Consider the following 26,740-nt stretch of genomic DNA (forward strand, 5'->3'; position numbering starts at 1 on the left):
ATATTTGTCTTTAATCACTTTTTATGTTTTGTCCTTTTTATGTTTCAAAAGGTATTTATTGGATTTTGCATAAAAAAAGCAAAATGACAATTGTAAATGAAAAAGATTATCACATGAAAACAAAACATCACTTGGAGACCAGCATATCGTCGGCATTTTCATTAACACAATAGTAGGGTTATACAAAGTCTGGGACCGAGGGATGAAATAGAAAGACAATCAACCTGCCTTAGGTTATACAGAAACACATTCTTCATAGAGAGATATTAAGACGTAGGTCTGAAGAGTGTGGTGAGGATAGCCAGGGTTCCCACACCTTTTCGAAAGTGGAGAATGAGTCTGTGCGAATGGCCGTCAATCTCTCAAATATCAATATTTTATTAATCCTATCGAGGACAGCCTGGAGGGACAGCGAATCTGAACGCCACTTAAAAGCAATATGGATTCTAGCTGCAAGCAATATAAATTGAGAAAGTTTAAACCTTGCATAGGATAGCCCGTGGGGTTGAACCCCTAAGAGGCAAAATGGTAATGTTAGAGGGAAATTATGGTTTAGCACCGACGATATCAGGTTCGCTATCTGGGTCCAAAACTGTCCCACCACTGGGCAAGACCACCAAATATGAAGCATTGACCCTTCCTCATTACAACCTCTAAAGCACGTAATTTTGTCCTTTTTAATTAGGTGGTAAAGGCAGTCCCCAGAACAGGCAGGTGAGAATGGAGGCTGTACAACCTAAAAAAAAAAGCACAGGCAGAAAACGGTGCCAGGCTGAGAGAATAGCATTTTACTGTAGACCATTGCTGTCCATAAAGCTCCTGAACGAGAGATCTTTAAAAAAAAAAATAATCCACAGGGGTCCAGGAAGCTGCTGCCTGTGGGGCCCTTGCACTGAAGTGCTGCTGTATTTGTGCCTGCAGAAATGAAATAAATGGGCAGGAGAATTGTTTTCACCCAAATAATCAAAACCATACAGCAATAGCCAGCTTGGTGCAATCATGTCAGTGGTGCAGACACAGGGACGCTGAAAGCATCCAAACACCCTATATGTTCGCCTCTTGTGCTTTTTATGCATCAGGTAGTCTGAACAAGACCACCGCTGACTACCTGCCCTGCCCCCACCATTTATGAGCCAGAAGGGTGATCCACCAAGATAGAGGCATCCACTGCAGCAGACTCAGCCCAGCCCATTTAGGCTCCAGGCACACAAACGCATTTTGTTTCCGTGTCCGTTCCTTTTTTTTTTTTTTTTGCGGATAGGATGCGGACCCATTTATTTCAATGCTGTCCGCATCAGTATGTCCGTTCCGTAGACCCGCAAAAAAAAAAAAAAAAAATAGAACATGTCCTATTCTTGTCCGTTTTAGGCATTGTTAGAATGGATCCACTTAACACATACGGTCGTGTGCATGCAGCCTTATTCGGATTCTGTTGCTTAGGCTGCTTTCACACTATTGCTTTTGTGCAGTTTAGCATTTATTTATTTTTTTGCTGCAAAAACTCCAGGTATTAGCTGAAGATTTATGGGAAACCCGAAACAAAGGACCCCACCCTTTTTACTGCTAGTGGTGGTTTTGTCATTAAAGGGCTCGTGTCACAAATAGTTTTCTACAATTTTTAAACCAGCACTTAGATCTGAATATTTTTGTACTTTTACACCTGCGTCTTTCTTTTCCGGTGTTGAGTTCCGTCACAGGAACTCAATACCGGAAAAAAGTTTTATCCTAGTGCATTCTGAATGGAGAGCCATCAGTTCAGTCCCTCTTACATTTTTGGCCAGAGGAAATACCGCAGCGTGCTGCAGTTTTCTCTCCGGCCAAAAAGACTGAACACTTAACGGAATGCTGGATTCGGCATTAATTTACATTGAAGTGTATTAGTGCCGGATCCGGCATTCAGTGTTCCAGGCAAAATGCATGCGCAGACCTTTAAAAATGCAAAAAATAATAATACCGGATCCGTTTTTCCAGATGACACCAGAGAGATGGATCCTGTATTTCAATGCGGTTGTCAGATGTATCCGGATCAGTCAGACAAATGCAATCAGTTTGCGTCCAGATTGCTGAATCCGGCAGGCCATTCCGGCGACGGAACCGCTTGCCGGATTCCACTGCCGCAAGTGTGGAGGTATCCTTATTCACTGAAATGTATCTGTATAGCGCCACCTGCTGTTTGTTTCTTTTCCCCCTCACTCACACACACACGAGCTCAGATTAGATTTTCAGCTGCCACCAGCCATATATTCTGTTAGAAGCTGTGGAAGTTATAGGGAGAGAACTGCAGCCAAAAGAACACCTCTGCTTGCCATAGACATAGCAGCATTGAGCAGGAGTCAGCACGAATGCCTACTCTTCATACAGCTGATCTGCGGGGGTTGCCGGGTGTCGGACCCCCGCCGATCTGATATTGATGATCTATCCCGAGGTTAGGTCCTCAATATTAGGAGTCAGGAGAGGTGACATGTCCTTTTTAAAACATTCAGTTTCAATGCACAGGATTTCTTGGGGGTTAAGAAAAACAATCCTCTTGCGTTACGCGGTGTATTTCGGAGGAATTCTTGTAGAAGCAGTACGCATACAGTGAATAACAGCCACTCCCACCCATGTCATGTTGGACAATTATTCACCCCGAACAAAGCAGCGGAGAATGAGTCACGGCCGTCCAGGCTGCTCCAGTGCGAGGCCAAAACCTCTCTGATGTGACAAACATTCCACTGGTTTGCAGAACAAGTGCTCTCTGGACGCCCCAATCTCACGGCTCACTTTGGCTTCTTGTACTGGTTGCTTCACAGCTATTTTGAAAAGGGTGTTATTGGAGGAACCCACGCCAAAAACTGAGATCTAGAACATAACATTTCATGGTAGAAACATTTTAGGGAGATAAAATCATAATGGGTTTTTAACCTCTTTCGTTTTTTGCTCCCAGCCTTCCCAGAGCCATAACTTTTTTATTTTTCCATTCACATAGCCATATGAGCGCTTGTTTTTTGCAGGACAAGTTGTTCTTTCTAACGTCACCATTGAATAGTGCATACAATGTAGTGGGAAGCGGGGAAAAAAATTCAAATGGGGTATTCTGGTCATCGTATTCCGACCCACATAACTTTTTCATAGTTATGTTGACTGAGATGTGTGAGGGCTCTGTAGTTTTTGCTAATACCATTTTGGGGTGCATAAGACTTTTTTTTAATCACTTTTTATAAAAAAAAATTGGGGAAGTAAAGTGATGAAAAAACTGCGTATAGGTGGGCGATACATGGTAAAATGTGGGCAATCTTAACAAAGGTGCATTCCCATGTAGCAACCATGGGGTAAACCTTAAATGAGTCGCACACTATTGCAGGGGGTATTCCCATCTGTGACTTTTCTGTGGATATGCCATAAAAGTCCGACAGGCACAGTCAGTCGAGAACATGGCTTCACTTGCTTACTGCAGTGTATGGAGAGGTGGTTCCACGTGGCTCTTTGGATTTATTTCTATGGAAGAATGGGAGCTGCATCTATCAGACTCCTGTGGATATGCCATAAAAGTCCCACTGCAGTCCTATGTAACACCAAAGATACACTGAGTGCAGATAATGTAATAGATGTTACTTGCAGTCCTATGTAACACCATAGATAAGACCTCATGCATGTGACTGTTTGTTTTACAGTGCGCAATCAGCTGATCCGCAAAATATGGATGCAGTTCGTGTGCTGACCGCTTTTTTGCAAACCCACTGACTTCAATGGGTCAGTGGTCCACATTTTGTGGACCAGAAGAGGACATGCTCTATCTTTTGCGGAACAAAAGACAGAGTATGTCCTGTTCTGGTCCACAGAATGCAGACCGCTAACCCACTGAAGTCAACGGGTCTGCAAACATAAATGCATACAGCACACAGACTGCATCCATATTTTGCAAATTGCGTAACAGAAAACTGACATGGTCGCGGGCGTGAGGCCTAACACAGTTATATCTCAGAGTACAGATAATGTAGTAGATGTTACCTGCAGTCCTATGTAACACAGTGATATCTCAGAGTACAGATAATGTAGTAGAGGTAACCCACAGTCCTATGTAACACTACAAATAACAGTGATATCCGAGTACAGATAACGTAGTAGATGTTACCTGCAGTCCTATGTCACACTGCAGATAACTTAGTGATAACTGAGTGTATATAATTTAGACTACATTATCTGTATTTAAGGAGTTATCGCTATGTTATCTATAGTGTTACATAGGACTGCATTACATAGCAGTGTTACCTGCAGTACCATGTAACTCCATAGCTAACTCCGCAATAACTCTCTGAATACAGATAATGTAGTAGCATCACCTGCAGACACAGCAATAACTGCGTATAGTAACACTACATGGTACCTCCAGTCCTATGTGCAGGGCTCAATCCTGCCGCCACCGCCTCTTTCTGACTGCGTGCCGATATGACCACCTCCACTTCTGGTAGCAGCAGCGCCATCAGAGGGAGGAGGCACCAGCTTGCGGTGGTGAAGCTGAGAGGACCCAAAAAGACCTTGACGGGGTAGTGTAGAGGATGGGAGGCCGCGCAGCTTAAAGGGAACACTAGTCCAGAAGCTCGGACCACATACTAATGTCCTAAAGGAGCATTGTAAAGTCCTCGCTTTTTTTGCAATCAATGGGGACATCACAGAGATTTAAAGGGTCACTATGCTTTCAAAGACCTTATATGTCATAGGGACATAAATGTTTTGATCGGTGGGAGTTTGAGCTTAGAGGCCCTCACCGATCTCTAGGAGGGGAAAGAAGTGCTTGCTTAGCACACGCTCTCACCTCGCTGCAGGACAGGAAGGGAGATGGACTCAATATAAAGTCCCGTGTCACGCAGTTATCACCGGATGTCACATGACTGGCGGGTGCTTCTCTCCCCTTGTTCTAGAGATTGGTGGGAGTCTCAGCACTCAGGTTCCACCGATCCAAACTTTTGCTACGCCCCTTTAACACAGCAAAAGTTTTCTGAAAGCAGAGTGACCCTTTAAGCTGTATAGTCCAACTCTGACATAGCTGGTGATGTTAGTTATTTATCTACCTTTACTAAGTAGTTGAAGATAATACTCTGTTGTATGGAAGCAGCTATTTAAAGGAGTTGTCCACAGCATAGGAGGCAAAGTGTCCACTTGGTGCAGGTACAACCGTTAACTTTAAACAACGCAGCGGTCGAGCATACTGCCCTTCCAGTCGTACTCCCTTTAATGCCGATGACTTATACTTGGGCCAGTCCATCAATATCCGATCGACAGGTGTCCGACTGACCGCCAAGCAGCTGTTCAGGAGTTACACAACTCCGTCCAATTCTGCAGTAGACCGAGCTGGTTAGTGCAGGGCGGTACGCACTGAAGTGGATAGGCGCAGCGCGTGCAGGAAACGGCTCCGCGCACTACAGAAACAATCAGGGCTACGTATTCCCGATGCTGGCGCTACAGAACAGTTAATCGTGTCAGACCCCCATGATCAGATATTGATGGTCTATTCTGAGGGTGGGTCACCTTCTGCTTTGAAGCCTCCCTAATTGGTGGCCCCAATCAGAGTAATCTTTGGCCAAATACTGCTATAGAGCACAGTGGAAGGACCTGACAGGACAAATAATAAAGGTATCATATAATTAACGACCTCTCACATAGCCCCCTTCCATTTATTCCCCTCATGACAGATAATGGGGCAAATTGACTACTGAAAACGTACCAGCTCTTTGGCGCCAAAAAACTTGCATATGTGCTTCACATCACGTTTACCGTTTTGCAGACTTCCCTAAGCTTTTTCCGCCTTGTCCGATGGGGAAGAGCGGCTTTGTGAGAAATTTGCGCATTTTTGGAGAACAACTACGCCAGCTTATAAAGTAAACTGAGATTTTAACTTTTTTTTTTTTTTTTTGCAACTTCTTAGATGCACGGACAGATTTTTGGTGCAGGATTTACTATACTCCAAACTTATAAAAAAGTCTATGGGGAAAATGTATTAAGACCCGACACGCTCCCCAGCCCAGCCGGTGTATGGGAATCCTCTCAGAGGACAGGAAACCACTGAGGGATGGGGAGGCCCCTCCTTCTTAAATGTCTGTGGGTTTCCTGTCCTGGGCGGAGGACCCTCTCTCCTGGTGCTGTCATAGGGCGAAAAACTGGCGTAAATGAAAATAAAATTTACCACGGCAGCAGCCACGCCCCCTTTCTGAAAAGTTGCAAGGGCAGCAAAAAACTCGTTGTGACTTTTTTCTTTTAAAAAGTTGCACTTAAAAAGTCGTAAACACGATTTTTTAATGCCGCGTTTCTGGTGCAGGGAGATGATAAATCTCCCCCTATGTGTCATAATACTGAATATGCCCATTATTAAGACTGGGATTCGTATTCTTAGTGCAAACTACGACACCATTAGTAAATCTGCCGCGCTGTATCTTGGTTGGTACCTGCTAAATACCAAGTTCGGCTCACCTTCTGACTTGGTCTTTGACCAGATTATCTCTTATGTGACTGTACGAGTCCAACAACCCCCTACCCAGCATCCAATAGCCATTTATCATTACAGGCACTGCGAACGGTCCTAGTTTTCCACCAGGCCACACGCATACGGCGAGATGCTTGTAGACACAAAGCTTTGGTGAATACTTCAAAACGTCTGGATGCCTTCAGGATCATACAGCAACACAATGCAGATACAAGACATTACTAATAATAAAAAGAACGCACCCTTTGGTTTTCACCCCACCAGGCCTGAGAATAGAAATACTTACAAAATAAACGGCTCCGAAACTCCCATGACCGATTTCTCGGAGGTCGGTAAAAAGCTTTTCTGGGTCATCTCTGAAGAAGAGCTCGGCGATATCTGGGTCTTTCAGGCTTCCAGCTCGACTGGTTGACGGCATCCTGCTGGAGCAGTCTGCCGTCTGACTATCTGGGGTTGCACTGCTGCCACTGCTCTTGGCTCATCTGTGTGAACGTGGTCTCTTTAGCATGGGGAACTGAAAGGGAAAACGCGTACAAGAGTTATCCCATGCGGGAAAGTAAATACATTACTATATGCAGTAAGGATGGTCACAGCGCATTTAAAGCTTCTCCATTTAAAGGGTTATCCCATGATCGATGTAAAGAATTAAGATCAGACATGATACAGCACCTCTCTTTCTAACACAGCTAGAACCAGCCCTGTATCTCACATGGATCCAGAGATCTCCACATTCACTTCTCTGCTATATAATCTTCAGCCTGGCAGCTCCGGGTGTGTCCTTTCTGCCGTAGCAGTTTCCCTGTAACTGCCACAGCTTCTAACAGCTGAAGATTTAAACTGCGTGTGTGCGACCACCTCAGTGAGACAAACAGCAGGTGGCGCTATCCAGATACATTTTATTGAATAGCTCAGTGGAGCATCTCTGTAATATCTCTTTGTTACCATCCTTTTACCATTTGTCCCATGGATATCTGATGTGGATTCATGTTTATTAGGGGTCTCACCCGTGACAACCCTCGTTGCCAGTATATGCTGTATTTATGGCATCCGGACATGATAAAGGGGGTGCCCGCTCAGGGAACGCCATCAGCCAGAAGAGTCTCTCTTAATTTGGGGGGCTCTGCCACTATCACATTTGTACAGCCACCATTTAATGCTACTATCCCCTTTCTGGTAAAAATGCACATGAATCAGAAGTTTCAGGTACCGCTGACTGCCAGTGGGCCTATGTCTAAGAAGATGGCTGTCCTCTCATATACTCTTATTACACACGGATACCCAATTCTGTATGGAGATTCAGGAGTTAACGAGAGGTTGCAGAGAGCACAAAAAGATGGTCTCATGCTGAAACTGTGTTTTGCTGTGATTGCGGCAAAGGGGAAGTTATTTTTATTTATCTTTTTGCTGAGATTACAGAAAACTGCCCAAAAACCGTACTATGGCTGCAACACATGAATACAGCCACAATGTTTTAGGGACTGTCTCATTACTTGATTTAGGTCACACCGGGGATGGATAGAGTTTAAGAGAAAAATAAACTTTATTCTGACTCATACAGACGCCCCCTACACCATCCCATATGAGCATTAGGAGAACAGCACAGGTAGTATTAGGGTCTTTACACAGCGAGCTCTGCAGTGTCCTTGGGCATATATGTCAGAAGGATCAGCCTTTGCCCATAAGCTTCTTCTATAAGAAACATATGGAGCACAGTATGGAAGTACTGGATGCCTCTGAATGGAATAGCACAGTACCGGGGGGGGGGGGGGGGGGGAGAAAAAAATATCTTTTTTGCCCCCTGGAGCACCCCATGCTGCTGTTCACTGCCTGCTGAAGATCGACTAGAATGGATAAGTACCTTATCATTATCAATGGTCCTTCTATGCGATGTTAGTTGTTCTGTTTTAATTCAGACACTGCGGTGCCACATGGAGGTGCCCCAGTTATTTTGGTTTTTCTTTATTTTTGTTGGTCTGACCATTTATATGGATTAAGTCCTGGTGCGGTCACTGTTTTGAAAAACCAGTTGCCATTTGATCTACAAGGCAACTTATTTTCTATACATTGTGTGTTTATCATAACCTATCATAATGTTACTGGTCTCCTGATGAACCATATAGTTGAGGGGAAACGCGTCGAGACCCTGTTTCAGAGCGCCACTTTGTAGGCATCTGTATAAGTTGTGACTCTGTTTTTTCATCCAGATATCTTTCTGGATTGTCCGATAGGACATTACTTGTTTGTATAGCGGATATCTCAGGACCCGGACATCCATATGGGTCTTTCTCTGAGATTAGGGCTTTCCAAGGACAATTAGGTTAGGCACGGGGACGGAGTGTTCCCACCTTCAGGGATCATCTCCGGGCTGAGAATAACACAGGGACATCATAGGGATACATTTAGTGACCCATGTGTGTCTGGCCCCACTATCACGAGATTGGCCCTCCTTGACCTGGTCCTTAACATGGCTCTATTTTTTCTGTGTATGTCTTCTGTTTGTCTATCAATCCCCAAGTGAGGGATCATATATGTGTATCTTTTAGCTGATTTTTGATTAAAAGTTAAATTTTAGGTAGTTGACTTCTGTGATAGTGTTCGTAATTACAACTACCAATTCAGTATTTACATAGGTTTAAAACCCTCCTTGGGCATATATGTCAGAAGGATCAGCCTTTGCCCATAGGCTTCTTCTATAAGAAACATATGGAGCACAGTATGGAAGTACTGGATGCCTCTGAATGGAATAGCACAGTACCGGGGGGGGGGGGGGAGAGAAAAAAATATCTTTTTTGCCCCCTGGAGCACCCCATGCTGCTGTTCACTGCCTGCTGAAGATCGACTAGAATGGATAAGTACCTTATCATTATCAATGGTCCTTCTATGCGATGTTAGTTGTTCTGTTTTAATTCAGACACTGCGGTGCCACATGGAGGTGCCCCAGTTATTTTGGTTTTTCTTTATTTTTGTAAAATAAAAAAAATAAAAAGTATCCTTAATGTATACCGGCCCAATGGAGACCAGTAGGACACCCTTTAGGCCACAGTCAGTCAGGACTATGGGTATGTTTGATATAGGCCCCAGGAATTTTTTATATCAAGTATCCCAGGCATGTCCAAACTGGGAGTTGTAGTTTTGCAACAGCTGGAGGGCCGCAGTTTGGACATGCCTGAAGTAGCCTAACAGACATGAATCTTAAAGGCACCAGCCTGCCGACACCCGACGCGCCAGGCACCAGCCTGCCGACACCCGACGCGCCAGGCACCAGCCTGCCGACACCCGACGCACCAGGCCCCAGCCTGCCGACACCCGACGCGCCAGGCACCAGCCTGCCGACACCCGACGCGCCAGGCACCAGCCTGCCGACACCCGACGCGCCAGGCACCAGCCTGCCGACACCCGACGCGCCAGGCACCAGCCTGCCGACACCCGACGCGCCAGGCACCAGCCTGCCGACACCCGACACGCCAGGCACCAGCCTGCCGACACCCGACACGCCAGGCACCAGCCTGCCGACACCCGACACGCCAGGCACCAGCCTGCCGACACCCGACACGCCAGGCACCAGCCTGCCGACACCCGACACGCCAGGCACCAGCCTGCCGACACCCGACACGCCAGGCACCAGCCTGCCGACACCCGACACGCCAGGCACCAGCCTGCCGACACCCGACACGCCTGGCACCAGCCTGCCGACACCCGACACGCCTGGCACCAGCCTGCCGACACCCGACACGCCAGGCACCAGCCTGCCGACACCCGACACTCCAGGCACCAGCCTGCCGACACCCGACACACCAGGCACCTGCCTGCCGACACCTCTTAGGTAGATTATTTTTCAACAAAAACTGAACACAGACATGATGGTGATGAAGACACATTATAAAGACTGTGCATTTAATACATGCTGCTGATGTCATAATCCCTGACAAGCAGAGAGGAGGATGAGGAAGCTCTTTAGCTCAGTGTTGTGAAGTAACTTGTCCTGCTGTGCGATTAGGACAGGCTTTCTGTGTACTAATTGGGCAGCGGACATTTTATTTCCCCTGATGATTGCTCCCTAGATAAAATGAGACATTATAATTTGTGAAAGGTAATTAGGAATATATTTATAATAAAGTAATATTTAAGTATTTTAATTTTTTTTAGTTCCTGGAGAATCCCTTTAATGAAAGATGAAATATACTTCAGTAGAAAAACAAATCACTTCCATGAGAGACCACAATACATGTCTGTAGACAAAGATTAGTTAAGAGGCAAGTGAGGCAGGAGCAGAGGGAAGTGGCCATGCTACTGAAGGAATGCTCTTTGGACGAGCGGTGACGGTGATGTCATGCTGTTCCCTCTTTTGAGGAGCAGCAGATTCTTACAAAAAGGACATTGTCGAAAATCCACTGTTGGAATCCCACAATGCATCACACCCTCCATCTGCCGAGTAGACTTCACCCCCTAATGAGGCACATAGTTCTATCATGTTCCTGCACATGGAGGGGGATTCATGTGTACATGACACTGGCTGACCGCATACACTGTATAGAGGAGAAATGTTGACTAGGCCGTGGTCATCTGCACATATAGTGAAGTGAAACCTCTAGGTGACCTCTCACAAGCTCAAGACAGAATGGGATGAGATTAGGGGGAAAAAGTATGGCATTCCACAAAGCTGTGGCTGTATACGGCCTTGTTCACACCGAGGATCAGATCAGGAAGCCTTTCAATTACTCTTTTTTTTCTCTTTTGGCCTAACCCCAATTTATCAGAAAAATCTATTTATAGCAATGCTTCATGTACACGATTATTACAGAATGACACCCCCATAATCTATGGGCTGCATAGTGCTCACCTCGGTTGTCAGAGACGCACGTGGGGTGCCTACGGATCCCCAGAACCATAGGAACTCATATTTGTAATGCTAGTGTGCTGCCAGAAAGGCACCGCTGGTTTTATTATTTTTTGCCTTAGCATCTGAACAATTAGGTAAGTCTTTCTTAAGGCCCCATTCACAAGAGGATATTTTTGGTCCGCTTCCAATTCATATTGCATGTGGACCCATTCATTTCCACAGGGCCGCACTCTGATGAGGTCATTGCACCACTTACCTGGGCATGCGCGTTCCTGAGGCTGCCAATAAAGTAATTTCATTAGCATGGACAAGAATACGACGTGTTCTTTTTTGTTGCATGACTGCGGAACGGACATACAGAAGCGGACTGCGCACAGTTTTCATATATTTTTTTTAAATGAATGGGTCCACAACCAATCCGCAAACAATGCGCATCGGACGCGGCCCAAAAACCCTGTTGTGTGACTGGGGCCTTATACAGCTTTGGGGTAGCTTGTGACAACTAACGCCGGAACATAGGCACTTGTGGAGAAGACCCCAAGAATCTCCTGGGACCAGGTAAGTATAATGTTTAGCTTTTCTCTAGATGGCTATTTAATAGAATAAAAGCAAAGTCAATATGAAAGGGGTTGTCCCATCTCATTAAATAGATGCGTCAATATATGGCACTTACTAATTGGAATGTGTCAGCAGTAATGCATCCTCGTATCGTTTTTCTTCACTCTCCCACCCCTTATTTCATTGCTTGTCTACGCTTTCACAGTGCGGGTAACACTTTCTGCATCCGTGATGGCTGGGATCACTGGAGCGCCTGTAGGGACGCATGCATACCAGCCTCCGTCCCCGCCACCTCACATCCGTCTGCGTAGTTTAGTCTGGGAAACTAGCCCTGTGTGATGACTGCATTTCCCAGACCGAGCCCTGCTCCTCTATTGGTTTATGGTGCTGCGAGGTCCTGCCTGAATGCGCATCTTCTGTACTGCACTCACAAAATGCCATGAGCACAGTATATCAGCCCCGCAGTCAGGCAGGAACTCGAGGCATTATAAATTAGTACGAAACTGAGTTCAGGTTAGAGGAGCAACGCCCGGTCTGGGAAATGCAGTTATTAAACGCTGCAAAACTGGCCTAAGATGTGAACTGAAGGGTTAACCTACAAGTCCCAGATGTTGTTCTTTTTGACCCTTGGAATGAACTATAAATTCTGCGCTACGTTCAGATGCCATAGGGAACAAAAACAAAACCCAGCTATTTTTACCATTTTCCAAACAATTAGACACTCGGAGCATACGGAACGCTGCGATGTCCCAAGGAGAATGTTCACCTCCAAACAAAAGCTTTTCTTAAGTGTGTATTCTGTTCCACAGCAGGGTGGAGAAGGAGGCTTTAATCTGCACTTTCTGCATTTCAGGAAAGGATAAAAAAACATATATATTTATTGGGGATAGATTCTTTCGGATGAAGCTATAACGGATGCAGTCGTCTAGCAAATGGTATTACAATGGCAAAGGGTAGGTAGAGGCCATTTTACAAATTGTGCCTTTAGGCCCAGGAGCTACGAGTTAGGCTAAGTTCACATCCGTTATTTTTCCATTCTTCTGATCCGTCAGAGGTACAGAAAAATAAAAGGGAAAAAAAAAACAAAAAACTATCTTGTAAAAAAAAAAAAAAAAAAAGGGATCCTTTGCATCAGTTATTATACATTTGATATCCATTTGAGCCACTTCCGTCTGAGAACAGTTTTCAAAATATTCAAGTAGGCCGATGACTGGATGGAAGATCGCAATGCTCGTTCCCGATCACTGCTCTGTGTGAACACGTCCAGCAACCAGCCTATATACACAGGAACCTGCTGCAATAAAATGATAATTAAACTGTATGTACCAGAGCCAAGTCCCATTGTCCTAAATGCCTGAAACCTAAAGACAATCTTAAACATAACGTTATGGTTCTGGGGCGCAATAAATACGCTTTGGGCAGGAGTTTTTGACCTGCTGGAGGAGGGTGTACGACTTATGGAATCCCGGGACCCCACTGGTTGGGTTATTAGGCTATGTATCCAATTGACTGATAAATGACTGGATAAATTTGGCCACGGCTAAAGTGTTATTAACCTATAAACTGATAGCCAAGTATCGGACCCAGTCGACCCCTCCAGTTATAGGAGAACTGATCAGGTTGTCCAATTCCATGGTTTTAATGGAAAGAGGAATATACGTGAAAAGAGGTCATATCAAGAAATGTGAGAGATGGTGGGATTTGTGGTTGGCTAGCTTTGGATTGTGGATTCCTCTTGTGAATAAGAGCTAGGCCAACTAATGGAGGCACAAGTGATGCATAGTAATAATCTATAACGATGCCTACAGCCGCTAACTGTGTACCCAAGTGAGGCGATTACTAAAGGGGAGATGTGCTGCAGAGGACGGAAGGAAGTGGGGTATTCGGAGGGGTTGTACTGTTTGTTCTGCTCTGTCCATGCCTGTATTTTGATTGCAGTGTATAACTAAATAAAAAAGAAAAGAAAAATAATATTGGTTTGATTTAATAAAAAAATAATAATATGCAATCCAGCAGGAGCAGGTATGGTCAGTGACGGCTGAGGACCCCGAGGAGAAGTTTATTGCCTTAACTGGCTTTTTCTAGGCTCTGTGCATAGCGTTCAATGAGCACAATTAAGCGAAAAGAGGAAGCGGCAGTGCGGGACCAGACAATCACGTGATCGCCGGTCAGCTGCTGGGTCTTAGAAGATTAAACCTACAAAAATTTCCATTCTGCATGGTAATAATGAAAAACACTTTATTGAACAATTAATCAAGACAGTTTGAAAAGTTTAGAGACAGCAGTGCAGGAAAAATGGCGACATGACTGGAGGGGACCACATGGATCAAATACATATACAGATACCCCAACACAAAAGTGAAAGTAATGGCCGTAACAATGTTAAAGAACTGAGAAGTTACCCATAGGGTTTCTCTGTCCAGGATATTGATCCCTGCCCTGGATTGTTTGCCAGGGCTGCTGGCAGTGGGACCTACGGCGACCAGCTGGACATAGGCATTTAAACGATTACTGATAATTTATCACAATTTATTTTCTCATTCTACATAATGAAGCAGTCCTATTACCTATTTAAAAGGTTTTCTGAGATTTCTATACCGATGACCTATCCTCTGGACATCCATCCTTCAAAACTATACATTTCTACACATGAAATGTCTTTTTTTTACATTCAAAGGGACCCATTTCTCACTCCCATCAATGTTCTGATATTGGCCTATATGAGTGCTGGTTGTGTAGCCAAGTCTCACGTAGGTCTGAAATCTGATCTGTGGCAACTTCTGACATAACCCATGGCCTGAGCAGAAGGATGCCGATAAAGCACTGCCTTGTGAAGAGTAGGTAAAGACAGAAGCTAAACTCACCGACGAGAGGCATCAGCTTTACTGTGACCAATCAAACGGAATCAGGAATAATCCAGGTCAGATTCTTCTTGAAGCCGCTTCCCGAAGTTTATCTATATGAAGAAGTATACACATTATTAGACACACGGTACAAAAATAAAATAATTAACATTGTACACGGAGGGGTCATGAGATGCGATTCTGTATTCACTATTCTGCTGGTGCAGTCACTGTGTACACAAATTACATTACTTATCCTGTACAATACTCCAGAGCTGTACTCTACATTGACAGCCAGCAGAATGGTAAGGGAAGCCTATTGTTGGTCACAAGCATAACTGCTTAAGTAAGCAACACAGGATATAGGCGATCTGTCCGCTCCAACACAGCCCCCAAACTACAGTAAGTGACCGAGTCTGGTTATGTCATTATCTTCATATTCTAGGGGACACTGTGCTTCCACAAACCAGCAGTAAAATGCATTGAGAGGACTCCTTCTCAAGTCCTCTCCATTATGTGCGTGAGCTCAGGAGTCCTCTCAATACATTTTACTGCTGGGTTGTGGGAGCACAGGACATGGCTGCGACAAATGTCACCGTGTAGCCGAGCCCTACAGCCGATTATTGGGAACAACTCATTCCCGACAATCTGCCTGTGTAAATGTGCCGCTGAACACCTGATGAACGAACGAAAGAAAAGCTGGTTCATCGAGTGATCTATGGCTCGTGCAGGCACCACCGATCATAGTTTCTGGACAGCAGATTGTATGGTCTAAACAGCGATCTCCATGATTCTGTAATAGCAACCCCTCGTCCTCATACTGTGAAGGAGATCACTGCATGTAAATCCGCAGTCTCCTTCACTAAACAAGCAGCCGACTGTTGTGAAGGAACACTTTCTTTCCGACAATCGGCTGCAGAATTGTCCCATCTTAATCCACCTTAAGGTACATGGAGAAATGCCTGTTGAACTTTTTCTAAGGCCCCTTTCGTACGATCGGCTTTTCAGCACAGGTCCGATGCGTGACGTGAACACCTGCACTGAATCCTGACCCATTCATTTCTATCGGTCTGTGTACACATTGGTTCTGCATTGCATGAGAGTCGCAGCAAGTTGCGTGACGTGAACGTCGCAGATGCGTGACGTGAACGCATAGCACCCGCACTGAATCCTGACCCATTCATTTCAATGGCTCTGTGTACATGAGCGTTTTTCACTTATCAGTTCTACGTTGCGTAAGTCGCAGCATGCGTTTTTCACGCTGCCCTGGCCCCATAGAAGTGAATGGAGCTTCAGTGAAAAACGCATTGCGTCCGGATGTGACCTGGTTGCAGGATTTGCGTTCAGTGTTTTAGTTTTTTCCACATCCCCTTTCCCATGCAGCTTTGCGTGGCACAATGGCACAGATTTTCTAATCCGAAAGATGGTGTAAGCATAGACCGGCTGCCTAGACCTGCACCAGATCTATCACAAGGGCTCGGGACGGATGAGGAGACTTTTCTCTGACTCCATACTTAGGCCCTGCCTCTTTTCAGTAAAGCTCCTCCTGCCGCTAAGCCCCACCCCTATCAAGTATATTTGGAGGGCGGGAAGGGGGGGGGGGGGTGTACAAACCCTAGATGCGCTATTTTTTACATCGATTTTTGGAAGCCGTCTTACATTTAAAACCACCGCCAGTTTAGGGCTTGATTAAGACCGGCATCTCAAATGGCTTAATAAATGTGCCCCACATTGTAAATGTGGTGCACAGCGTGTACGTCAGTATTTCAGAGCACATCTTGATAGGTAAATCTCCCATAGAGATAACCTGCTTCCCCGGCCCACACGCTGATTGGCAGCTTCCATGTATAGAAACTCAGAGGAACGTGTAAGCCCTGGCGGCAGTGAAACCACTTTTTACATGAACATAAATTGCAGGAAACTATATACGGCAGACCTCAGCCCTTCTCTCCAGCGCTGCCCTCAGATAAGGTGATGCTATAAAGATGATGCATCGCCTGTCTGCTTACAAAACCAGCACAAGGCCTGACCAGTCCTACATGTTCAATAAAAGAAAAACTTCTCTATGTAGACATTTATGAACATGTTACACAACTGAGGTCCTCCGCGCCCTCAGCCGTAAAGCCAAACTAGCGTAAATGATCAAGAATCCGTTGCTTATATGACCTCATCACCACAGCTTTTAAGGGGTATTCTGGTTAGAAAGTTATCCCCCATCCACAGTATACAGTATAACTATTAAGACCTGTGGGGGTCCTACCGCTGGGAATCCCACCCATTATAATAGGAGAGGCCCCGTACCCTGTGGAGCCCCTGGAACGAATGGAGCGGCTGGTCCAAAATGTGCAACTGTCCCATTCATTTCTAGGAGCGCTCAGCTATCTCCACCAATCTAATAGTTATCCCGTCGATAGAGGATAACCCTCTCTAAGGCCGAATCCACACGGCCGTGAGCGGTCCGTAGTAATGCGGGCTGGATTCCTGCTGAGAGCAGGAGCGCACGGCGTCATTGGTTGCTATGACGCCGTGCGTTTCCTGCTGCCGCAGTACGGTAATACACTGGTATGATCTATACCAGTGTATTACTGCACTGCGGCGGCAGCAGGAAGCGCACGGCGTAATAGCAACCAGTGATGCCGTGCGCTCCTGCTCTTAGCAGGAATCTAGACAGTGTTACCACGGACCGCTCATGGCCGTGAAACGCGGCCGTGTGCATTCGGCCTAACTGGAACAACCCTTTAATTTTGTAACCTGCACTGGAATGTTAGAGACACAATGTGGTTACTTGTGCAACAGTGATTTTCCTGCTATTCATTTTACGCTCTATTTTAGAAGCAGAGTGCGTGATCTTTGAGACAGACCACCGCCAGTCCCCCAGCAATCAGCATAGTGACAGGAATCATGGAAGGGGGGGTGCATTTTAGAGAAGAAATGGAAAAACTGCAGATGTAACTGCACGTCAACTACACTGCATGAAATAACCACATGGAGAATAGCCGCATTGACAGAAGGCAGGCACTTTTGGAAAAAAATTAAAATAATGCATTTTCTGATGTGGCCAACATGTGGTTGGCGATTTCCAAACACTGGCTTTTTCAGCTGGTCTTTGTCTCCCCCTCTACACTGCCAGAGGATTCGACTAATTTATGACGAGATGCGCACCCTGTCATAAATAGGGTGCACCTCCAGCAGTCCGTGCACCCAGAATAAAAACTACTCCAGCCCGACTCTGCTTTTACACCCGTTTTTCAGGCATAAATGAACGAAAACCTGCTGAAGTCATTTCGAAGTGGCGTGAAAATATTAAGTCACAAAAAGTGGTCTTGTAACTTTTTTATCCCCCAAAACTGGTATAAAAATGACAAACACAGGACTATACCTTAAACCCTTTAAAGGGGTTCTCCAGGATTTACATATTTCTGAAAAACCACCCCTTCCCAGCCAGACATGTGAAAGGAAGCGTACACATTTGCTCCCCACACAAACTTCCGGCATGGACGGGGTCACAAGTGTGGCTGCAGCCAATGACTGGCCTCTGTGACTATGTCCCCAAGCAGAATCCCACTGCTGGTTCACACGTTGATTGGGAAGATGTCACAGATTCGTCGTCTAACCTGGCCCAGAAGACTTGCAGATAAGCCTTCAAGAAGGCTCTGACAAATCCTTCATGAGTGGTGATTCCCTAAGGATCACCACTCATGTTGGATATGTTTTGCAGGCCATTTTCTCTGGTCTTTCCCAGGGATGAGTGAGGGAGGCAGTGTCCAGCCGGGGGCAGCCCACCACTACTCCACCTTCCAGAAGAATACTATTCTAATGATCAAGCTGGAATCAGATGTGATCACCGCTGGCAAGTGAAGTTCTGGATGCCTAAGGCCTTTTTCAAGGATTGTGTTTGAGCTACGTTCCACAGCACAGTCTTGTCCTCTCATATACAATAAAGTATATGCTGAAGAGCAATAACCAACAATCCATAGGCAATTATCTGTCATGGACGCAGAGGACTCCAGGCTGGCCACCTAAATACAGCTTGGGTGAATCTTATTGGTGCCTGCTGGTATTCGACTTGAGGAGCAGAGGAGACTGTATGTGTAAGGCCTCATGCACACGATCGGATAGGTTTTGCCATCTGCAAAATACGGATATTGGGGGACAATTTTTAAGACCGACGATTTAGACGCCGGTCTTAATCCCTCTGTAGGCCTAGTTATGTCGAGGCACAGGCAGCAGGCCATGCGACATACTAAAATCTACGCCAGCTTCCTAGCTGGTGTAAATTTAAGTCATTTTTCATACCAAGAACTGGCATGGGAAAATAACGAGACAGGCCTGCCAGCCCGTCCTCTTCAAACCCCCTTTTCTCAGCACTCTGGAAATCATTGCGACAAAATCTTCTATATTAATAAGCCAAAAAGCGGCGTATAATTCATAATAAATGTCCCCAATTGACAACGTTGCATCTGCATTTTTTGCTAACCCACTGACTTCAATGGGTCTGTGGTCTGCGGCCTGCATTTTGCAGCCAAGTATAAGACATGACATTTTTGTGGATCATCCGTTTGCTTTACGCATCCTTATGTCAGTTCCACAAAAAGATAAAATAGGTCTACAAAAAGCGGACCATAGACCCATTGAAGTCAACAGGTTTACAAAAAATAAAATAAAAATGCTGATTGCCCACAAACCACATCTGTATTTTGTGGACTGCAAAATGGACACGGTCATGTGCATGAGGCCTAAAGGGTCCAACAGGTGACATAGGAAGGATGAGGCAGGATGGAATTTTACCATATGAATACTGGGCCGCACTAGAACAAGGGCTATCGGTTTTTGGGGTTGTTTGTTTTTTTTGCTGCAAAGAAATTGTGCTGTTTGTTTGGAAAGGCATCCTAAGCGGTCGTCCACATGGGATGGAAATGCTGTGGACTTCCCTGCGGCAGAAGTCCACGTTTTAAATTAGGCTACTGTCACACTGGCGTTTTGGTTTCCGTTTGTGAGATCTGTTCAGGGATCTCACAAGCGGTCCAAAACGGATCAGCTTTGCCCTAATACATTCTGAATAGATAAGGATCCGTTCAGAATGCATCAGTTTCCCTCTGTTCCGTCTCCATTCCGCTCTGGAGGAGGACACCAAAACGCTGTTTGCAGCGATTTGGTGTCCGTCTGACAAAACTGAGCCAAAAGGATCCGTTCTGACACACAATGTAAGTCAGTGGGGACGGATCTGTTTTCTATGACACAATATGGCACAATAGAAAACGGATCCGTCCTCCATTGACTTCTAATGGTGTTCGGAAGGACCCGTTTTGGCTATGTTACAGATAATACAAACGGATCCGTTCTGAACGGATGCATGCGGTTGTATTATCTGAACGGATACGTTTGTGCAGATCCATGACGAATTCGCATTAAACGCGAGTGTGAAAGTAGCCTAAACATTAAAGTGGATGAGATATTAAGAAATCGGAGATAAGGAATCTGCGGTGTAAACTAAACGGCGGTGTGGGTTTTACGCTGCCTTCACACCTGAGCGTACAGGATGGAGCGCTCTGTATGCGCGATTGTATGCGCGTTAACAATCACGGCTCCGGAATAAGCAAACGCCCATTGTCGCGCGTTCCTGGAAGTCTATGTACGGGAATGCACGACAAAATGCCCCAAAGAAGCTCCTGTACTTCTTGGGGCGTAGGGCGTTTTACAGCGCGATCGTACGCGCTGTAAAACGCTCAGGTGAGACCCATTCCCATAGGGAATCATTGGTTCTTGCCTGTCGAGCGTTTTACAGCGCGTAGGAACGCGGAACAGAGTCACGGAACACCGGAAGCACTATGGAGTGCTTCCGTGGTGTTTCTTTCCGTGGTTCCGCACTGCAAAAAAATATGACACGTCAATTTGAATGGGTCCAGCCCGCTGCACGTATGTTGCCCGTGCATTGGGGACTGCAATTGCACGGAACGGCCTCGTGCATGAGGCCTTACAATGAATAGACATATGAAATGTAGATTTATAACAGAAGTTACACCATACCAAAGGTGGAGTACAACACACAAGATGCTAAAGAAGTCTACTCTACTAAAACTGCAAAAAAGCTCCACACTAAATGTAAAGGACACAACACTAGGAGGATCAGAATCTAATTACAATAATGATAATACAGCAGTAGGTGTGATATGGGCCACACTATTCTCTATGTGCGATTGCTAGTATAATCAGACTTCATTCCAAAATGAGTAAGAGTCGTTTTGCAATAGCGGCCACACCCTGCATTAATGAATAACCTTGTAAGAAATGCTGGGGCCTTCCAAAATCTATTTTAACACAGCGGCTAGTCCCGAGGAAGCAGAGCTTACGTGTGATCCGTACTGAGACAGGAGGGGGCGCAATACAGACTTTACTATCTGGCACAACGCGCGCGGCGAAGAAAAGGTCAGGTAAGTTCAAGATGTAGTTATGAAAGGGGTATTCTTGTCAGAAGACTGGTGGGGGGGTTGGATTGCCGTTATTCACTGGGCGTCCAAAAAATGGCTGTGTCAATAACCGCAGACTTAGGCCTCATGCACACGACCGTTTTTTTTTTTGCCTTACACAATTTGCGGAATGGGTCCCGGCAATATAAATGCCTATTCTTGTCCGCAAAGCGCGGACAAGAATAGGACATGTTATATTTTTTTTAGAGGGGCCGCGGAACGGAGCCACAGATGTGGACAGCACACAGAGTGCTGTCCGCATCTTTTGCGCCCCAATTGAAGTGAATGGGTCCGCATCCGAGCCGCCAAAACAGTGGCTCGGATGCGGACCCAAACAACGGTCGTGTGCATGAGGCCTTAGGCTGCACTCCCTTTCAGTAAACTCCACTTGGCAAGTGCAACATAAAATACCAAATACATTTTTTGTGCACAATGTGACTGTTTTCTTCTAAAACTGGAATAAACTGATTAATACACGTGGGCTACTGACTTGTATGGGAGAGCGCCCTAGGCAATCTCTGTGACCTGTGCAGAGGTCATTGTGCAGGGAGGGGGAGGAGGCTCAGGGTGAAAACTGACAGACTGTGGGTTTCTTTTTAAACAGCTGTCATGAAAGGAAACAAAATAAAAAAAATCTTAAATATGTTTAACACAAAAATGTGATTAAAACAATATGCCATCTTCTAATGAGACATTCCCTCCACACAATGTGGCGATGATGGAGAATCCGTCACACACAGCAGCACATGCAGGGCCTCCTGTATCGGTGGTCTCCTTCCCTGTGTTAGAAGCAGCCTATTTTCCACCTAGGCGTACATGACATATTTCTACTCAACCACATTTAAGACAAAATAAAAGCACTTAGGCCCCTTTCACATGAGCGTGACGGATTACCCTGGGTTCACACCTGAGCGTTTCTGAGACGCGCGTTTAACGCGCGTATTTGTCGAACGTTTTTAGCAATAGTAAACGCGCGTTTGACGCGCGTTTGTGTGATTGACTGCAGTGTTGTCCAATGAGTCTATGGGCCAAAACGCGCGACAAACTCCCCCAAAAAAGCTCAAGAACTTGTTTATGCGTTGGGCGTTTTACAGCGTGTTCAAACGCGCTGTAAAACGCTCAAGTGTGAACCAGGGGCATAGGGAAGCATTGGTTTTCACGTGTTCAGCGTTTTACAGCGCGTTTGAACGCGCTGTAAAGCGCTCTGGTGTGAACTTAGGCTGGGTTCACACCTGAGCGTTTTACAGCACGTTCCTACGCGCTGTAAAACGCACAACAGGCAAGAACCAATGATTCCCTATGGGAATGGTTCACACCTGGGCGTTTTACAGCGCGTACGATCGCGCTGTAAAACGCCCGCCGCTCAAACAAGTACAGGAGCTTTTTTTGGCGCGTTTGACGCGCGTTTGGGCCATAGACTCTTTGGACAACACTGCTGTCAATCACCCAAACGCGCGTCAAACGCGCGTTTACTATTACAAAAAACGCGGATAAAAACGCGCGACAAAATCGCGCATAAAAACGCGCGTTTGCGAAACGCTCAGGTGTGAACCCAGCCTCACCCTGGGTTCACACCTGAGCGTTTTACAGCGCGTTCAAACGCGCTGTAAAACGCTCAAGACATGAAATCCAATGCTTCCCTATGGGAATGGTTCACACCTGGGCGTTTTACAGCGCGTACGAACGCGCTGTAAAACGCCCGACGCTCAAACAAGTACTTGAGCTTCTTTGGGGCGTTTTGACGCGCGTTTGTGGCCATAGGACACTGCAGTCAATGACACAAACGTGCGTCAAACGCGCGTTTACTATTACAAAAAACGCGCATAAAAACGCGCGACAAAAACGCGCGTTTGAGGAACGCTCAGGTGTGAACCCAGGGTCAGGGTTAGGTCCGGATGCGTTCGGTGAAACTCGCACTATTTTGTAATCAAGTTCAGTCAGTTTTGTCTGCGATTGTGTTCAGTTTTTTCCGCGCGGGTGCAATGCGTTTTGACGCGTTTTTCACGCGCGTGATAAAAAACTGAAGGTTTACAAACAACATCTCTTAGCAACCATCAGTGAAAAACACATCGCATCCGCACTTGCTTGCGGATGCAATGCGTTTTTCACGCAGCCCCATTCACTTCTATGGGGCCAGGGCTGCGTGAAAAACGCAGAATATAGAACATGCTTCGATTTTCACGCAACGCAGAACTGATGCGTGAAAAACAACGCTCATGTACACAGACCCATTGAAATGAATGGGTCAGGATTCAGTGCGGGCGTTCACGTCACGCATTGCACCAGCGCGGAAAACTCGCTTGTGTTAAAGGGACCTTAGGGTAAAAGTACATGCACTGCTAGGCGTGCATCTATTCCCATTCTTAGGCTACATGCACACGACCGTGTGTGTTTTGCGGTCCGCAAAAAAACGGATGACATTCTGTATGGCATCCGTTTTTTTTTGCGGATCCATTGTAATAATGCCTATACTTGTCCGCAAACTAGAAAAAAATAGGACATGCACTATTTTTTTAGCGGAGCAACGGAACGGACATACTGATGCGGACAGCACACTGTGTGCTGTCCTTGTTTTTGGCAGACCCATTGAAATGAATAGGTCCGCATCCTATTCGCAAAAAAAACGGATCGGACAATGAAACAAAATACGGTCGTGTGCATGTAGCCTCATAAGAATTCCAGGATTACCGGACTACACCACGCTGAAGAAACCTTTCAGCACGCAAACACAACACGCATTGTTACAAAGCTACAGAAACCGTGGGGCACAAGTATTATGACCATAACAAAAAAACTAAAAACACTTTACAGAAGCAGGTCTGATCAGTCCCTTCTCCGGCTAGAACCAGGCTAGGCCACAATCACAGCTGCATTTGGGATCTGGTAGCCTGATCCGGCTGAGAACCAGGTGACTAGAGCTCGGCATATACAGTTGTGTTCAAAATAATAGCAGTGGGTTTAAAAAAAAGTGAATAAAGCTCAGAATCCTTCTAATAGCTTCTATTTCCATACACACAAATGCATTGGGAACACTAACACCACTTCTGAACAATGTCGAACAACCCATTTTTCTCAGAATTTCAGAGAGAAATGCACTGTAAGGCCTCATGCACACAACCGTTTTTTCGTGTCCGCATCAGAGCCGCAGTTTTTGAGGCTCGGGTGCGGACCCATTCACTTCAATGGGGCCACAAAAGATGCGGACAGCACTCCGGGATCTGGCGGTACATGGTCGTATCCGGCTATGCTGTATATGGCAAGCTTTAGTAGGCTGGTCCTCAGCCAGATCAGGCTACCGGAATCCAAATTTAACTGAACAGGGCCTTAGGGTTAGGGATCATGCAAACGACCATATGTATTTTGCGGTCTGAAATAAAAAACGGATCAGCAAAAAATACGGATGACATCCTTGTGCATTACGTATTTTGCGGAACAGCTGGCACTTCACTGAACAGCACTATTCTTGTCCGTAATGAGGACATACGGAAACGCAATGCAAACTTTCTTTTTTTTGCAGGACCCATTAAAGTGAATGTTTCCGCATACAGTGCACAAAAAAAAAAAAACGGAACTGACAGGGACAGAAAATCCGTTCTTGTGCATGAGCCCTTACTATGGTCTTTGTAACATACCGTAATGCTGCTCATACAACAGCCGTCACCCCATGAACACAGACATGCACTCTTTGCTCAGCAGAGCATGCATGTTTATTTAAAGACCAGCAACCTCAATACTTTTGGCATCGTCTTATCTCCCATCACCACTAAGGATCGGCCAGTAACCCACACTGTGCAGTCCATGAACGCGCGGCTATGTCTGCTACTGAACACTCAAGTAAGGGCTCCTGCACAGGACTATGAATGGGTCCGCAACCGTTTGCAATTTTGAGGCTCGGTTGCGGACCCGTTCATTTCAACGGGGCCGCAAAAGATGCGGACAGCACATGGTGTGCTGTCCGCATCCGTTGCTCCGTTCCATGGCCCCGCAAAAAAGATAGGACAAGAATAGGCATTTCTATAATGGGCCGCCCGTTCTGCAAATTGTGGAATGCACACGGGTGGCATCAGTGTTTTGCTGATCCACAAAACACAGCGCGGTCTAAATGAGCCCTAATTAATGCTCACGTCACGGTTTCATTTTATATTCTTCTGATCCCTCAGAAAAGCTGGAAAAAAACAAAAACAAACAGATCCTGTATTTTAGGCATCAGTTATGCACATTTTGCATTTGTTTTAGCCCTGTCGGAAATCCGTTATTTTAGACTTGGGGGGGGGGGGGGGGGGGGGGGGGCTGCATTGCCCATGTAATTGATCGCCCAATGAACATATCACTTCTTGTCCTACTATTTATTCCGCGGTAGGTGGCACAAACATTTTTCTAGGTTTATTGGGCAGACGCTACATTTGAGGGGGTTTGCTAACCCTTTCATTACTTATGTTTCGGAGCCCGGTAGGGCTTGTTTCTGGTCTAGCAATGGAGCAGCAGCCGCATCAACCTGATACATATAGTTCTCCACAGGTACTGTATACACAAAACCACAGGATATATTGTACCTAGATCAGAACTAAGGCTACCATTTTTTCACCATTTTCGATAGCTTTGCTTTTTTGTCCAGCTTTTTACTCCCATTAAAGGATTGCAGATCCACCGACATCTACCGCGTATGGCAGGTTTTACTGTACTAGCAGGACCCCAGGACAGGCTGTGATTGTTGGCTTTTAGGTCTTTTCTTACCACAGTAATGAATTAAGGCCAGCACGTATCTGACGTCAGCATCTTATTACACAAAAGAAGGGGGATTGTTCTTCCAGGGAGACGCATGACCATTTCATCAGATTCTCAGATTAGCATCCGCATAATACATACTCTGAACCCTGATCATTCCAGAGGAGCTTATACAAATGCCACCCTCTAAGAACGCTGCTGGGGAAAAACGTAAAGGGTTCGGATTCTGAGGGCTCTGGAAAATTACGAAAAAATTTATCATATGAACCACATTTGTCATGTGCGAACACATTAGTGACGTCTTATGACCTCAGAAGAAAAGTTCTCTCTCAAGCTTCTGGATCCGGAAAACATGATGCCGCTAAAGAGCTGCCCTTTGGGCCTCATGCACACAAACGTATTTTCTTTCTGTGTCCGTTCCATTTTTTTTGCGGATAGGATGCTGACCCATTCATTTCAATGGGTCCGCAAAAAATGCAGACAGCACACAGTGTTCCATCAGCATCCGTAAGTCCGTTCCGTAGCTCAGCAAAAAAAAAAAAAATAGAACGTGTCCTATTCTTGTCCGTTTTAGGCATTGTTACAATGGGTCCGCAAAAAAACCAATGGCATCCGTTTTGGTTTTTTTGCGGATCCATTGTAACAATGCCTAAAACGGACAAGAATAGGACACGCTTATATTTTTTGGCGGCTCGGATGCGGACCTATTCACTTCAATGGGGCCGCAGAAGATGCGGACAGCACTCCATGTGCTGTCCGAATCCGTTGGGCTGTTCAGTGGTCCGCAAAAAAACTGTCCTATTCTTGTCTGTGCTTTTCGGACAAGAATAGGCAGTTATCCGTGTTT

At 45.7% G+C, this 26,740-nt stretch overlaps 1 protein-coding gene across 1 annotated transcript in view; it reads right to left on the reverse strand.

The window, feature by feature from the left end:
* TAOK1 (TAO kinase 1) overlaps positions 1-26,740 on the reverse strand; it is an 85,404-nt gene that overhangs the window by 29,524 nt on the left and 29,140 nt on the right. The window contains exons 2-3 of the mRNA XM_044283649.1: positions 14,723-14,814; positions 6,747-6,974 (exon numbers count right to left, since the gene is read on the reverse strand). Coding sequence (XP_044139584.1) covers positions 6,747-6,878 — 132 coding nt within the window. The 5' untranslated portion in view covers positions 6,879-6,974; positions 14,723-14,814. The remainder of the gene's footprint in view (positions 1-6,746; positions 6,975-14,722; positions 14,815-26,740) is intronic.

Source organism: Bufo gargarizans, chromosome 3 (assembly GCF_014858855.1).
Source record: "Bufo gargarizans isolate SCDJY-AF-19 chromosome 3, ASM1485885v1, whole genome shotgun sequence".
NCBI classification, from domain to species: domain Eukaryota; kingdom Metazoa; phylum Chordata; class Amphibia; order Anura; family Bufonidae; genus Bufo; species Bufo gargarizans.